This window comes from Pangasianodon hypophthalmus, chromosome 11 (assembly GCF_027358585.1).
Source record: "Pangasianodon hypophthalmus isolate fPanHyp1 chromosome 11, fPanHyp1.pri, whole genome shotgun sequence".
Taxonomy (NCBI): domain Eukaryota; kingdom Metazoa; phylum Chordata; class Actinopteri; order Siluriformes; family Pangasiidae; genus Pangasianodon; species Pangasianodon hypophthalmus.
The window spans coordinates 13,541,846-13,558,602 of NC_069720.1; the positions used below are offsets into that span (position 1 = coordinate 13,541,846).

General features: G+C 36.6%; 2 protein-coding genes across 2 annotated transcripts in view; one reads left to right on the forward strand and one right to left on the reverse strand.

Annotated features, from left to right (window-relative positions):
• Positions 1-16,287, forward strand: gipc3 (GIPC PDZ domain containing family, member 3). Its single transcript, XM_026946151.3, has 6 exons — positions 1-373; positions 3,280-3,465; positions 4,056-4,236; positions 11,686-11,795; positions 11,898-11,979; positions 13,967-16,287. The coding sequence occupies exons 1-6, from the start codon at positions 83-85 to the stop codon at positions 14,116-14,118; spliced, it is 1,002 nt and encodes a 333-aa protein (XP_026801952.2). The 5' UTR covers positions 1-82; the 3' UTR covers positions 14,119-16,287.
• tbxa2r (thromboxane A2 receptor) overlaps positions 10,130-16,757 on the reverse strand; it is a 21,130-nt gene continuing 14,502 nt past the window's right edge. The window contains exon 3 of the mRNA XM_053238170.1: positions 10,130-10,348. Within this exon, the coding sequence (XP_053094145.1) occupies positions 10,145-10,348 (204 nt within the window). The 3' untranslated portion in view covers positions 10,130-10,144. The remainder of the gene's footprint in view (positions 10,349-16,757) is intronic.

Consider the following 16,757-nt stretch of genomic DNA (forward strand, 5'->3'; position numbering starts at 1 on the left):
TCCTGTTACCTGGTTACCCTCATCACTAATTCAACATCAGACCCAGCACGGGGCAGCTGTGTGTGTGTTCTGGCCAGACAGCATGCAGAAGGGCTCGGGGAAAAAGTGTGAAGACGGACTGATGCAGGACGGAGACGCCATGAGCCCACAAACGCAGGACTCAAAGAACTCGACTGGGGAGGAGGAAAGCAGTGTGGTGCCCTCTGCTCCACCATTACCTACTTCACCCCCTTCTCCACCGTGCCAGAGACCGAAATTGATATTTCACACTCAGCTTGCTCATGGAAGTCCTACAGGCCGCATTCATGGCTTCACCAACGTAAAAGAGCTCTATGCCAAGATCGCAGAGGTTTTCAACATTTCTCCCTCTGAGGTAAGCCATGCTTTAATAGAAATTAGAAAAACATGTATCATACAGGTCACATAGCTTTACTATACATGAGACAGAATGGTGTTATTCATAATGGACCAAAACCAACAAAGGCCTACTACTGCTCATAAGGTCAGTGTGAGGTTATATGGTCTATTAGTCAAAAAGTAAGTGTGATATTAGGAATCATTCTAATTTAAAGTATAATATTTTGTTTAAAACTCTGAATCCACAGCCATAAAGGCTAATATTTGCTATACATGCTGACATGCTTCAAACATACATCAGGAAAAAATGCAATGTGCAGCACTGACATGCAATACACTTCACTAATCACCGTATTCCAGGGTTTCTTTAAACATTTCCAGCCAAAAACCCAGTACATACAAATAATAAATAACACATAATACAATAAGTTTTGTAGTGATCCTATTGATCACCAGACCTGATCTGAAGAAAGAGTATGGCATCTGGAGTTAGAACATGTCAGGAAGAAATGTTATTAGATGACATATATAATATTATAGAAAAGTAATTAGAGTAATTTACACCGTGTTCTAAAGGGGAAATGCAAAATGTTAAAATGATCACATTCTGATTTCTTGACTACAAATATCTTAAGTAGCAGGGCTAAGCTTCCCTGTCTTTCAAATGTAAAAAGACATCAATATAAGGTTTCATTTTTGGTATCCACATCCAATTATTTACTGTTAATAAATGTCTTAAAGTGGATTATTTTGGATTTTTGTGGACTCGAGTGCAACAGCACCACCAACAGACATTGAAAACAACACAGAATGATATGAAGCAGAGTCTGGGGCTGATTTCGTTCTAGCCCAGACTGTAGATTCATGCAGTGACAGTCATCTCAGGTAATTACACAGAGTGACATGCACCCTAGATTTGATCTATATTTGCTTCGTTGAAACATCCATAACATGTCATCTGCAGTACTTGAGAAGACGCATGTAAAATACAGTTGCGGAACAAGATGGGTTATTTATGTTATCATACTTTTTATCCCAAAATGTCTTTGGATTAAAACCAAAAAGGTAGATCTGTAAGTTTAGTGTTTTTTGCTTTAAACAAAAGGCTTTTCTGTTTAGCATGCTTGGTATTGGAAGGATATGCAGCATGAAGGCTGTAGAGTATTAGAGACTTGAAAGACTTAAAAATGACCTTATCTTATCTGCCTTTAAGTGTGTAGTTTGCCCTACAACATTCTTATTATTCCATTGATGAGACCTTGTGATATAATGCATTGCTCAACACTAATGGTATCTTTGTCAAGCTATTGCTAGATATTAAATTTTATCCTCCCATCTAATATCATCACCAGCCATACACTGTTTACTAATATACACTATTTGATCATTTTTGTTAATTGTGATAATGAAGAAATATCAGTGAAACCTAACACATTAAATCTCTTGTATAAATGATCTTCTTTGAGTATAAATTAAAATTCTTTGCTTTCTTCATTATGTTCTGTATTGATGGAAAACCAACAACCGGACAATAATTGAATCCAGGATTTATGAACACTTACTGAGTGATATAGTCAGATCATAATGAATTATCATTAGTCTAAATGTATAGAGCTACACTGTAATTTTAATATTTGTATATGTACATATATTTGTCTTTAAGTGATTTCGTCCTAAAACAGACCTGCAGAAATACCGGCATGGCATGCACAGTGTCTGTACAACTGACACAATTCATGTCCAAACTCATGGAACAAACCTGTTGACTTCACAAAACAATAAAACTGCACATGTCCTTGAAAATATCTCTTATCTACAGTCCTTTCTAACTATCTCTTAGTTAAGATTCCACCCTAGGAAATGTGTTTATCTCTTCCAGGTCCAAGTGCTCCTGTTTAGACCCAAGCTGGAGTGTTTTCAGGACATGAAAAGCAAACGTTAATTATTTTGCAATAACAGCATGCGCCAAAGTGTTTTAGTGCTCTTATACTACATCAATTTGCCACTGATTACAGTATTTAATTTATTAATTAATGAGTCATGCTTTTATCTGTTTATAGTTACATTTAATGTTGTAGAACATCTGCAAGACAAGTTATCACTTAGGTTACAGGAGTTATAAACAGCTGTTCCCTCACCAGCCTCTCTCTTTTCTCTCTTTTTTGATGCTTGTCTTGTTACCAAGAAAAAAGAAAGTGCAACCTCCTCTGTCTTGAAGACTCGCCTGTGACCACACTGACACTGGAGACTCCTTCCATAAATGTTAAATAAACAGCTGCTTGCAGAAAGCCTCACCATATATCAATGATTATACATTGAAATACAAGTCCCTGTAAATTAGTTTTTGAGTTTTTAGTTTTTCAACAGTGATGGTTTTAGTATAAAAATAAGAATATTTTTAGTTTTTAGCAACAATAATGTATTAGAACAAAATAAATCTGTGATTTGAATTACAGCCTGAACTACTGTTAGAGCTGCTGTAGAAATAGAAAATTGGTCAACATCATCAATCAGAATTGAGAATTCACCGGGAATATATAGTACATAGGTGTATGCCTAGGGTCTAGACAGGTAACAGAAACATCCTGGACAAATAGAAAACAGAATTTTAACATTAAATATAATACATTTTATTATATATTTTGAGAAATTCAAATGTTGCCTTACTAACTATCACAACAAAGAGATTCCATGGCCATTTTCTAGCAGAACTCTCACTAACTCATATGTATTATAAGTATTACTATGGGCATATAGAGTATAAATATTATAAAATAATAATGAGTACTGTACTCTAGTAGGCCATGGACACACATTGCCCTTTACTCTGTTCTCTCTCTCTCTCTCTCTCTCTCTCTCTCTCTCTCTCGCTTGTGCTCTCACTCTCTCACTCCTCCCTGATATCTCTCCCCATTTACCCAGATCCTCTTCTGCACTTTAAATTCACACAAAGTGGACATGCAGAAGCTGCTGGGGGGGCAGATCGGCCTCGAGGACTTCATCTTTGCTCACGTCCGAGGAGAAACCAAAGAGGTGGAGGTCACTAAAACAGAGGACGCCCTTGGCCTGACCATCACCGATAATGGCGCAGGATATGCTTTCATTAAGGTGACACACACACACACACACACACAGATCTCTGTAAGGACGTTTAATTAATTGTCTGTGTTGCTGTAGCCAAAGATGGCCATGTCTACCCCTACCCCTAACCTCATTAAGTAAGGAGATAGGTAGATGGATGGAGGAGAGACTGACAGATTAGTAAAAGGCTGAGTAAAGACAAACAAATAGAAGGACAGACAGATATGAGGAAAGACAAATAGGTGGACCAGTGGAGGACAGGCAGACAGACAGTTAGGTTAATGGACAGAGGACAGAGAGACAGACAGATAGGTGGACAAATGGAGGACAGCCAGCCAGATGGATGGATGGAGGATTGACAGACCTTTATCAGGACGGATGGATAGACAGACAGGTAGGTAAATGGATGGAGGACAGACAGGGTGACAGACAGAGGATGGATGGAAGACAGACAAACAAACAGAAGGACAGACAGGAAGACAGACAGATTGCTAGATAGACTGAAGACAGACGGACAGAAAGATGGATATACATAGGACAGGCAGACAGACAGATAAGTGGATAGATAGATAGATATTAGACTTTGCCCAGTTATTTATCCTTGTCCTTCCTGACAGAGGATAAAAGAGGGCAGCACCATTGACCGGCTGAAAAACGTGTGTGTGGGTGATCACATCGAGGCCATTAATGACCAGAGCATTGTGGGATGTCGTCATTATGAAGTGGCCAAGATGCTGAAGGAGCAGCCGCGAGGAGAGCCGTTCACTCTCAGACTGGTGGGACCCAAGAAAGCGTTTGGTGAGTCATCATCTCCTCCGTGCGTCATCATTGTCACCTCCGTGTGTGTCATCATCATCACCATGTTGCACTACTCACATCATTCAGTGCTTGGCTTTTACTCACTAACAAACATGAATCTTTTAACTGTCGTATTTATACGTTAATTTAATTTTAGCTGTGAAATTCCTTTTTTGGCTTTCAGGTAAATTTGTACTTTTGATTTTTAATTTTTAAAATTTTATTTGAAGAATTTATTAAATATAGGTCTGCATATTATCTAAAATAAAGTTATTATTCTAAAATTATATATATAGCCAATTAAATCACAATCAATGCCATATAAACAGATGTGTAAGATATATATATATATATATACAATACTTACACAATCTTACACAATCTCTGGCAAAGGATTGTCACACCAAATATTGACTTTCATTTAATTTTCGTTTATTATTAGTTTCATTTATTACTGTTTACTGCCTTTTATAGTTTTTTTTTAATGTAGAAACATTTAATTTGATATTTTACATATACACTGCCTGGCCAAAAAAAAGGTCCCTGTTTGGGTTTAAATAAGCAAATACTGAAGAGCCTATGATTGGATCACTACTGCAGTGATTAATATGTTTCAGCTGGCAACAGTTCTTTTAACCTTAACTGATGCAGTGTGTAGCTTCTCATTTCTTAAACAACCATGGCAGATTACATATCCTGTGGTCATGGAAAAGATGTTACTGAAGGGGAAAATTGTTGGCCTGCATCAAGCAAAGAAAACTAAGGAGCTTGCTGAAATCACTGGAACTGGGTTCTGAAATGTCCAGTGCATTATTAAAGCCTGGAAGGATAGTGGTGAACCGTCAGCTTTACAGCAGAAATGTAGTCGGAAAAAATCTTGAATGATCGTGATCAGAGACCTTTAAAATGCTTGGTGAAGTCACATCGTAAAAAAATCGACAGGAGAACTCACGGCTATGTTTAATAGTGAAAGTAAGAGCATTTCCACACACACAATGTGATGAGAACTTACAGGATTGGGACTAAACAGCTGTGTGGCCACAAGAAAGCCATTTGTTAGTGAGGCTAATCGGAAAAAATGACTTCAATTTGCTCTGGAGCATAAAGACTGGACTGTGGAGCAATGGTCATGTGGTCTGATAAAATCAGATTTACTCTATTCCAAAGCAATGGGCGTGTCAGGGTAAGAAGGGAAATGCATGAAGTGATGCACCCGTCATGCATAGTGCCTACTGTACAAGCCTCTGGAGGCAGGGTTATGATCTGGGGTTGCATCAGCTGGTCAGGTCGAGGCTCAGCCTCATTTGTGGCAATAAAATGAAGTCAGCTGAGCACCTGAATGTACTGAATGACCAGGTTATCCCTTCAATGGACTTTTTCTTCCCTGATGGCACAGGCACATTCCAGGATGAAAATGCTAAGATTCATCAGGCTTAACTTGTGAAAGAGTCGTTCAGGGAGCATGAGGAATCATTTTCACACATGAATTGGCCACCACAGAGTCCTGACCTGAAAGTCTTTGGGACGTGCTGGAGAAGACTTTACGGAGTGGTTAGACTCTCCTGTCCTCAATGCAAGATCTCAAAAATTAATGCAACTCTGGATGGAAATAAATGTTGTGCAGTTGCATAAGGTTGTTGAAACAATGCCAGGACGAGTGCGTGCCGTAATCAAAGCTAAATGCAGGGCAACAAAATATTAGATTGTGCGATTTTTTTTTTTTGGCCAGGCAGTGTACATTTGAATTAAATTCTATAAATAAAACAAAGAAATGTAATTAATGTAATTAATTAAAAGCAATATAAAAAGATATAAATTAAATAGTTAATTAAGAAAATAATCCAGCTCAAATTTAAAATAGGACTATTATTATTACAGGCCGAATGAAAATAATTTAATGACTAAATTTTTAACGAGGATAATCCATAAAGTTGATAATCCTTTCATTTCCTCTGGAAAGACACAAATAAAGTCATTCAGCTCGAATCTGTTTGAAGGCGGAGAAACACTGCCAGCATGTGGTCAGATCCCATAGTAGCACAAAATCCATCATGTTTCACACACACACACACACACACACACACACACACACACACACGTGTCCTTACATTTACAAAATTATTATTAATGCAATGCTGCTATGCTACACCTAAATCTAACCCTAACCTTAACCCCAGTAACCAAAAGGAAACTTTTGGGCTTTTTTAGTTTTCTGGAACTTTTTTGTACTGGCACAAAGGAATAAACACACTGTGTATAGTTAATAGTTGAATAGCTGAATAGTGAATTACTCATATTTGTGTGTTTATACAAAGTAAATCCTTGCCTTGAAGTGGGCCAGAGAGGAAACTAAGACTTCAGTCTCTCACGCACACAGAGCCGAGAGTCATGTAGACTTGAGCACTTTGTGCTTGGAAAGGTAATGAGAGCTTGTCATACAATAATGGAGAGATATTTCCTGCAAATAGATCATACACTGGATTAGTGTGGAAGAAGGAAAAGGAAGGTCACATCTAATGGAAATATCCTGTTAATGAGGTACTGCTCTGATGAAACCAAGATAAACCATATGAGCTTTTTTCCACCTTTAATGTTATATAACAACCAACAAAATTCAAGTGAAAAACAAATAGAAACATTTTAGGGGAAAAACATTTTAATAAAAAAACAAAAAAACATTTTTTTAACATCTTGGTTTCATCCAACTGCTGAAGCCACGGTCCACAAAGAGCTTACAAAGCATGTATTAAAAGCTATTTGACAGATCTGAAGCATTTTTGCATGGAGGCGTGGAATAATATTGCCAAATTAAGATGTGCTAACTTGGAAGACTCTTACTCCAGAGACTGAGTGCTGTATTAAAGCAAAAGGTGCTTTTACCAAAGTATTAGTTAAATGCTGTGCAACCAGGTTATGGTAAGATTTTTCTTTTTTCCCCTAAAATGCTTCTATTCATTATTCACTTGAATTCTGTTGGTTCCTATATCACATTAAAGGTGGGAAAAGATATGAGATGATTTATCTTGGTTTCATATGTTTACATCACAAAAACCTGCAGTTTTAACCAGGGTGTGTAGACTTATAAGATCCACAAAATAGACAGATGATGAGGTCACTCTGAAAATACAACACAGTTACCCAAATTATAGATTCAAAATAAATTAGTCATAAAACTGTAAGTAAATCATTAGAATGTCCTAGATGTTCTTATGCCATTAGCATGGCTAGTTAATCAAATGTTGTGTATTGGATAATTCTATGCTTACAAACTCAAAATACAGCATGCCAGCAAAGAAACCTCACAAAAATGAGATATTCTTGCCTGAGATAGGTTAACATGTTTGTGTGAATGGTAAAATGCATGTTGAAAAATGATTACAAACCTTTAAGGGCTCAATGGCACCCTAATCATAACGTGCTATCTCTTAAATACTAGCTGGAGCTACACTGGCTTCCTAGCTCAACTGCAAGACAATAAGCTTTTAATCGCACCTTACTTTAATTATGGTGATACATAAAGTGTTTAAGAGCAGTCAGTAATGATAATGATCTGGCCATTTATAATTTCAGGGGTTAAAGACACTAATGTTATTGAGATGGAACAGCTCTAATCTCTGGCAGTGAAATCATTCAGCCGTAGTGCAGAGACTAAGCAACTGCAGAATTAGTGTTAATATGCATACGGTGAAAATGAGCATGCCTGTTCCCCTTCTCCCTCTCTGACAGAAAATTACTGTTAATAATTGAAGGGCCTTTGACTATCATTATACCATTAGCTAATTGGATGTTTGAAAATGATGGATTACCGTTCATGGGCACAATGCATGTAATTATGCTCCCTCATGCACACAGAGCATCTTACAGTGTGCACCAAGTGAGAAGAGCAAGCACGGCTAACAGATGGGACAAAATGGCCACCATACACTTCCATTCTGACTAAACTGATGTCTTATTTAGCAGGGATTGAGTCACGTTGTCCATTACAGACTCAACATAACTTGATATGGTTCTGCTCAGTTAGTGGCGCAAACAAAGAAACAATCCAAACCAGATGGTTTATTGTATTAGCAATCATGGAAAAATACAACATACACCCTGCACAGGGCTGAAGTATTTCTCTGGTTAAGGATCTGTGCTTGCGGTTTTGTCAGATCCCCTCCATAAAAAGTCTTAAAGAGGCCAATAATGAGTGTGGAAGGCCTCCCTGGTCCCTGATAACATTAACATCAGGCACATATCAGCATCTCAATCTGAAACATTCTTCCATTAAGGTATTATTGATGTGCTTCATTAGTGGCTGTAAGAGGTTCTCAGGAGGATTAACAGGGAAAATACTAAACCACACAGCATTGTGTCCTTTCCAGAAGTGACACTGGCTGTTAGTCACAAGTCCAAAAGATGGACTGAGTTCACTGCTAGGTCCTTGACCAAAGGCCTTAAGCTCTTAAAGAGTCCAGGAGCATGTAAAATGCTAAAGTGCTGACTCTGCAGTCTCATCTGCCCTCAATTTTGTGTGAGATACTAGATGTGAGGCTGCTCAGTGACATAACATAGAATCTAGTATGTCATTCATTTTTCTTATTTTCACTGCAAAACTCACTGTACAAGTACCTGAGTGGTGCAGCAGAAAAGTGTTCGCCCTTTCCTTGGGATATTACAAGTGTAAATCCTGACAGTACTGTTTTCCCAGCTCTCTGGGTGGGAGGGATGGCATACTCTCTCACCTGTCAATCACAGTGACACTAGCCAATCATGGCTGTCTGTTAGCTCATGTATGCAGAAGAGGACAGATAGCACTTTCCTCTGACTGCCCGGTGACATAGCCTGAACCCTCATGTGCTCAACTGTAGTTGCTTTGGATAGAAGCATCACCCAAATGAGTAAAGTGAGCGAGTGTAGTGGATTATATTTTATTTTATACTGTACATTTTAGTTTATACCATATGCACAATTATTTAAGTATGGAAAATGCACTCTGCTGCCATTAAACTACTGTAAAATCATCTGGACGATGTACAGTATATTACTGGAAATGTACAGTGATATACTATAAAAAGCACAATAATTACTTGTAAATATATTACAGTACATTACTCTAAACCTTTTACAGTTCTGCCGACAGTAGGTTACTGTAAATTTTAAACATTTACAGTGTTTGTTAAGTAGCATGTATTGTTGTTTATGTTTGTTGTCATGGTTACAGGGTATCAGGAGCACTGATATCTGTGATTGAATTTTTACATTAAAGGTGTGCTGATATAGAAAATAATGGATAGCAGCGAGTCAATCAGAGCTGAGTATTATGAGTATTCTGTAGCCATGTTGTAATACTGAACGTTAGCTTGTCTGGATAACAAGGAAGAAGTGGACCAATGAAGTGGCTTGTTGGTTATTTAACTAAAATGGCTTTGTTTGTAAAATCTATCTTCTAAGAATGAAATTAGTTCATTTTCTTTAATTAACTAATGCAATGTTACACATAAATCTAACCTTCTCCTTAACCTCACTAACCAAAATGAAACTTTTTGGCTCTTTTTATAAAACAACAGAAGTATAAATTAAGTGCAATCATACGTCTTGTGGTATAAAACTCACTAGGGATTTTCTACACAATTCCAGAAAAGGAAACCATGTTTTAGGAGTAACGTAGCTGCTTGTGAGTAGTGGTTGACCGATATGGGTTTTTTAATGGCTGATGCTGGTATCTAGAAAGCAGTGTGGCTGATATGAGGCTGATATGAGACCAATATAACACAAAGTTAATTACAGTAAATGAGACAGAAAATTGGTGAAACTACACGAACATTTATTGTGCATAATATTCTCAGAAGAACTTCGAAAATATTCACTTAAGAAATTTGTACACATAAAAATAAATATGTTTTATTGCAGCTTTTTCTTGTGTCTGTTAAAACATCAACAAAGAGGAAATATAGAAAAACCCAAACAAACTAACAGTTTGTAACGGTTCAATAAATAAATAAGCTTTAGTGCACTTTAAAGCAGCTTTGTGTTTGTCACCATGTCCCTGCAGACTGACACTGCACTTTGTATTCCCCGGTGTCGCCTCTGTAAAGTACTCCCACAGAGGATCCGCTTTCTGTCCAGCCATCTAGCAGGATAAAAAAAGAAAATACATTTTAGTTAAAAAAAAACAAAAAAACAAAACCTTATTTATAATTTGATTTCCAATCCTGTAAATAATTAGTGCTGCTTTAATCCAGTAGCAGGTTATAGATAACATTTACTATTAATTTAATGAACAAATCTGACCAATAGGCATTAATTAAAGACAAAAATATTATGTGTAATTCCATGTATTTTATCTACAATACAATACATAGTTACTCATAAATCTCATATAGGTACTTTAGCCAGTAACAGGTTGTTTTACTTTCTGGACTTAAGTCAAAGTATAGGATATTATATAATACATATATAGACTTTATAGAATTTATATAGACTTTATATAGACTTTACTAGATGTCACTTTACTGTCTGTCAGATGCGCGCTTCACGTCTGAGTGGCTGTTTTTAAACCAGAATGAGGAAGAATGCATTTATGCACTATATGGCGTCGAAAGTCTGGCTTGTCACATGTGGGCTGAACGGGAAGATTTATCAGCCAGTGCCGCTAATTAAAAATGCAGAATATCAACCGATATCGCGGCCTTGGCAATATATCGATCAACCGCTAATTGTGAGGTCCATAGTTTAAAACGTGATACATGAAGAATTTACTACAATAACAAAATACATTTTTTCACATAAACAAGTATAAACTTAGGTTTTTTTGTAACTGGGATCTAAGCCCTTAGTCATGCTGTTCAGAAGATATAAAAGCAGACATGTGAAGGTTCAGCATGAAAATGTCCTCCATTAGACTGTGCACATTTTTACAGTGTGGAGTCATTGTGTTGTAATGCCAAAAAAAAAAAAAAAAAACAGTGAAGAGTAGTGTCTAAACGTGAATTAGATTTATTTTAATCATTATTACAGATGATAAGCCAACCGTCATCATCTTTTATCAGGAGAATTTTTACATTTTTATTATTTTTATTTTTTCCCCATAATCTTATTAAAGCTTTCTAAGAAAGATTTACACCGATTTAGCACAGCAGGACATAAATCTTTGAGATCATCCCCATCAAGCTGTATTATAAAAAGCAGTTCAGTGTCTGTCATTTCACACACACTGTTCCTCTTTTTAACTGGGAGAATTTTTGAAATAAATAAATTAAATAGTAGTAGAAGTACGAACAATAAAATAATAGCAAATAAAGTGAAATCCATGGTGTAAATGTGCATTTCTTTTATCTTTATCTGAGAGAAAGGAAAGATTTTATGAAGAAAGCCCCCCACTTTCTAAGCACTCACACGTTTTTACTTGAAAAAAACTTATAATTGCATAGAAATTTGATCCAAGTCTGTTTGTGCATCTCCATCAAGACATGATTGGTCAGCGGACACGAGCACCCAAATCCAGCGAGGGCAAAATGGTCAGTGGGAAAGAAACTCTGCGTCTGCGCTCGAAAGGAACGGCGACTGTTCAGGAAGTGGTGAGTTACTGATCAGGTTGCCGTGGTGATGTGAAAACACTCAGAATGCCTTAAACCCGAGTCATTCCTCCCTCGTATCACTTCCTCCTCTCTTCCCATCAGCCCAGTGAGTTTGAGGAAAAGGCCATTAAGAAGGTTGATGATCTTCTGGAGAGCTACATGGGCATACGGGATCCTGAACTTGGTGAGATGTGATTTTGCATCAATGTGTCATATCCTCTCTATAAAAAGCCCTAAAGCAGCTGATACTGAGCAAGTCAAGCCTCAGAGCATTAATAATAAACACAGAACACATTCCAGTGTCCCAGTTGGATGTTTTCTTCCAATGACTTCCAGTAAGTCTCTTTATTAAGAGTTTTTGGATGTTTTCAGGAAGCTAATGTTAAAACTAGGGGAAACTGCTTTACAAAATTCAAAAATGTTCAAAATCTTCACTGCAAGTAATAGCTAGCTAGTCCCAAGGACCTAACTTGAGTGCTAAAATCAGCCACAAGCAAACATGAACTAACTTAACTGAATTTCTAAGTGAACTTTAAAGCCATATCTGTTAAATGTTCATAAAATGTGCAGTATAGTAATCAGGTTACAATCCAGCAAATTTTGTGGTTACTGCAGTTTTACATATTTTCTCCTCGCTGGTGACATCCCTGCTTAAAAAAAGATAAAAAAATAGTCACAACTTAACACATGGGAAGGAGATCCTAATGCACGGCCACAACTCAGTAATATATGGGCAGGCGATCATTTAGACATGCGATAATTAAATTGTGACCGTGACTTTGTAATGCGAGGGAAGGAGATAATTAAGTTGAAGGAACGAGATATATAAATTATGACCATGAGGGAAGGAGATCACTACTGGCTATGACTAAGAAGCACTACGTGGGAGCGGGATCAGTAAGTTCGGCCACGTGTTAATAGGGTGTTATTATTGTGTTGGTGTGTGCGCATATACAGGGTTTTACAGAAACCATCACACACTTCCAAAAACAAGCATCTGTTTTAGTTAAGATATAGAGACTAGAGAAGTTTACATGCACAACTGATTATTATTTACTGAACATAACATTTTTTTTCTAGAATAGAATTAGAATTTTTCTAGAAGGATAATAATTATTGCATGAGGTTCTTCAGCTAAAACAACCAATGTTTATAATACACAAAACAATGAATGTCTCAGTCCTACAATTCACAATAATCAGATATAATAGATGATAGAACTAACTGAAAAGTTAGTTCACTGTGACAATTCCAAGGAAAAATAAAATCTTTACTTATTTTTCCTTGGAATTGTCACAGTGAACCAACTCAATATTAATAAACATTAGAGTTCTTACTATTATGATAGTTTTGAGGCTGATAAGAAGCTAAGTTTCATTAAGATTTCAATATCAAAATACAAAAGAGTAGAGCTCTTATCATTACTACATCATCTATTTTATCTAGTTATTGTAAATTATATAATAAACCAAGATAATTGTATAATTGTAGGGATGTCACCAGCAGCACTCCATACAAAACAGAGTTCATCCTAAGATCTAAAAGATATCCAACCGTTTTCAGTCATAACTGAGTTTAGACAAAATGTCAGCTACTGCATTTTGCCTTTGTACAGCAGTATACAGCACAGCGTCTTTCCAGCCAGTCATTAATCACTACTCATTGTGACTACTGCTACCATTACCACTGACTACCATTATTCATTAATGTCCTTTTACCAGGCAGTTATCATGAGGCTGGAACAAATTCCACCACGCAGCACAATATTTCTCTATAAATCCCACGTCAGAATCTTGATCTTATGTGGAAGATTCTCAAGAAAATCAGTTTATAGTGGGCCAAGCTTCAAACTCCTGAGTCTAACCAGATCCTCAGTGGTATCCTATTACACAAACACTGTGAAGCATGTGTGAGGATCTGTACTTTGCATTTCTTTGTAGACGGAACAACAGAAATATAGTACAATATCATGCGAATCCCTTACAAATGCATAGAAACATGCAGATCGATGCAGTACAGATGCTTTTGTGACACGTGGTTGTAACTGACATTATTTAACCTAAATTTATGTTTAATATACCTTTTAGAAAACATAATATGTTTTGTTTCAGAGAGATGCAGTGTCAATTTTTCTTCTTCTAAAACAGTTAAACTTTTTTGTTTCTTTGCAGCAACCACAATTGTAGAAGCCGCCAAAGACAAGCAAAATCCAGATGATTTCGCCGAGGCTCTAGACTCTGTCCTGGGGGATTTCGCCTTCCCTGACGTCTTTCTGTTTGACATCTGGGGGGCTCTAGGGGATGTAAAAAATGGCAGAGTTTAGGCCAATTTTTCAACCTGGCTGTGTCTCCCGGTATTCTTACACTGAGACTTACACTGAGTATTATCACAGTATTCTCCTATCAGATGTAACTGCTTTTTTTTTTTTTTCAAACCTTGGTTGCAACTGCCTGTCCATAATTCAACAAGAGATTTAGAGATGTCACTTCAGTTTCACATGTTTATTATTAAACTCTGACAGTCCTGAACTCACAGCATAAACTGCAGAACTAACACTGCCCCGGCAAACCCCTGAGTGCAAAGACCAGAAGTATACAGTGTCATTAAACCCGTTTTTTGAAGCAAAAAAATGTCAGAAGACCTCATATATGAACCAGTGACTGGGGAAAACAGTGACTGTGAGATTCTAAAAAACTTATACAAGTTTGGTATTGAATGTTTGCTACTTTATCAGAGGTTCAAATTTTAATTGATTTGTTAAGCCATGTTTAAAATCAATTGATAATTATAATAAAACACAACTATCTCAAAACATTGTTGGTGCAACTCACATTTACATTTGAAAATATACACTATCCTTGTGACGTTACAAAACCGTTTACTGGAAAGTGAGATCACAAAAGCTTAACGATCTCATTTGAAGGTATATACTGTATGAAAAAGATTTTGGTGAGATTAATATATCCTGGCTCAACTACATTTGGGCAAAGTGTAAGCTTGAGTTTCAGTGAAATATTAATTTAATATTTAATGATCAGCAAATGTACACAATGTATTCAGAGTAAAACACTGAATGCTTGAAAAACAAAACCCATTATTTAAAGTTCAGCATCTGGAAGTGTTTTTCAGACCTGCATGGAAGTGAATATTACTCAATGGCTTTTCTGAACACATCTTTGAGTCACAACATGATGTGCAATTCAGTTACTGTTTATCACTATTTGCCTTGAAAGAGTACTGGCTGATGACCAGGGATGGGAAAAATCCACAGGATCTGTATCCATTTATACTGTTTGAACACTGTGTTTGAGTCTGTCCATGTAAAGGTCACTTCATTATATCCCATAAAAGACCAGGTTGCTTTATAACCACAGCTGTATGGGAGCTGAACTGAATTGGCAAGACTTGACATGAATACTCTTCAGTTTGATCTTTGGGCCTATTATGTCTCTCATGCTACCTAACGTTTGCTTACAAATGAAGGTCTTCTTTTCATGTGCGGATATTTTATGTATTGTGTATATATGAAATATGACATGAATTACTGCAGTAATGTTTGTCTGCATTAAAGACTCGTAGTAGCACATAGAGGCCTGGACTTCTGCACATGTTTTAAAGGGGAACAGTCACATATGGTTATTTTAAGGAGTGGAATGGACTACTCAGAGCTTAAAAAAAAGCAGCCATGATACATACCATTAAAGCCATTTTACTGAAATTGGTCATCGGACTTAACTCCCAAGAAGAAATAAATGTCATGTCATACATAGTGGCATATTAACTTGCTAATTGTATAAAAAGTGGTCATACAAACCTGAAATATAGATTGTAGTTGTTATAGCTGTCTGTGTTCACAGTGGTATAGGGGTGTAACACAGTGTAACTATCTGTATTTATATCTGTTTTGTGCTCCAAATATCCATATCAGATTTAAACCGTAGATGTGTGTGTCAGTTCCTCAACCTCACCATGACTCCAGCTCAAAACTGGTCTCAACTTGAGATAACTTTTTAACAATTATTATTATTTTTTAATTCAGCTCACACAGTTATTATTTTTGTATGCAGTACACATATGAGAATTACCTTACACAGTTTCACTGTTATGATATCCCTGGAAATTTCCCACACAGTAACACTGCATAATTATGTGGGGCTTAGGATGAATAGTATGCAAGTACATCCAAAGAAATCTATCTATTTCAAAATGTCATATGATTTTTTAAAATTTTCCTCAGAATTGGTGCAGTTGGACTTGATCACATCACTGTTTGACTGAGTGACTGTTCCACTTTAAATGTAATGTGGATTATGGACACTGCATCTTGAACATCACCTTAGTTTCTATGCCATTTATTTATCACAAACAAATTGTGTGGATTTGTCTTATCATGTTTTATTTATACACTGTATAGATATCTTGTACTATTTTCAAAGTGAAGACCTGAAAATGTACAGCATCTTGGAAGTTATGTCACTAAGTTACCAATAAAACCTTGTTACCAATAAAACCTTGTATACTTTTTAAACTGTTGAATTATTATAATAAGTGTGTAACTGGGACTTTAGGTGAGTCTTTGTCATATTCTCAGTGATTTCTTCAACATTATACCACAGCATGGTTGAATTCTCGAACCTGGTTTTTGATTAATTTTCTATAACAGCAGCTCAGACAGGTGTTCCAGTTATTGTGTTGTACTTCAAATCACAGGTTATATTAATGTGCTCATTCTAATACATTAGCATTTCTATAGAGACAACTTACACAGGGAGTCGTCTGGTGACTCTCCACACAATCTGATAATAAACAGATTAAAAATTCATTGCTATTAAACAAAGAAAAACATGCAATCGTTGAAATGGTGAAGTTTTCTGTAAGGAGACTTTAACATTTTTGGAATGAGCCTCCAGTGTCAGCACTTTGTAACAGTCAGAAAGTCTTCAGGACAGAGGTGTTCGAGCT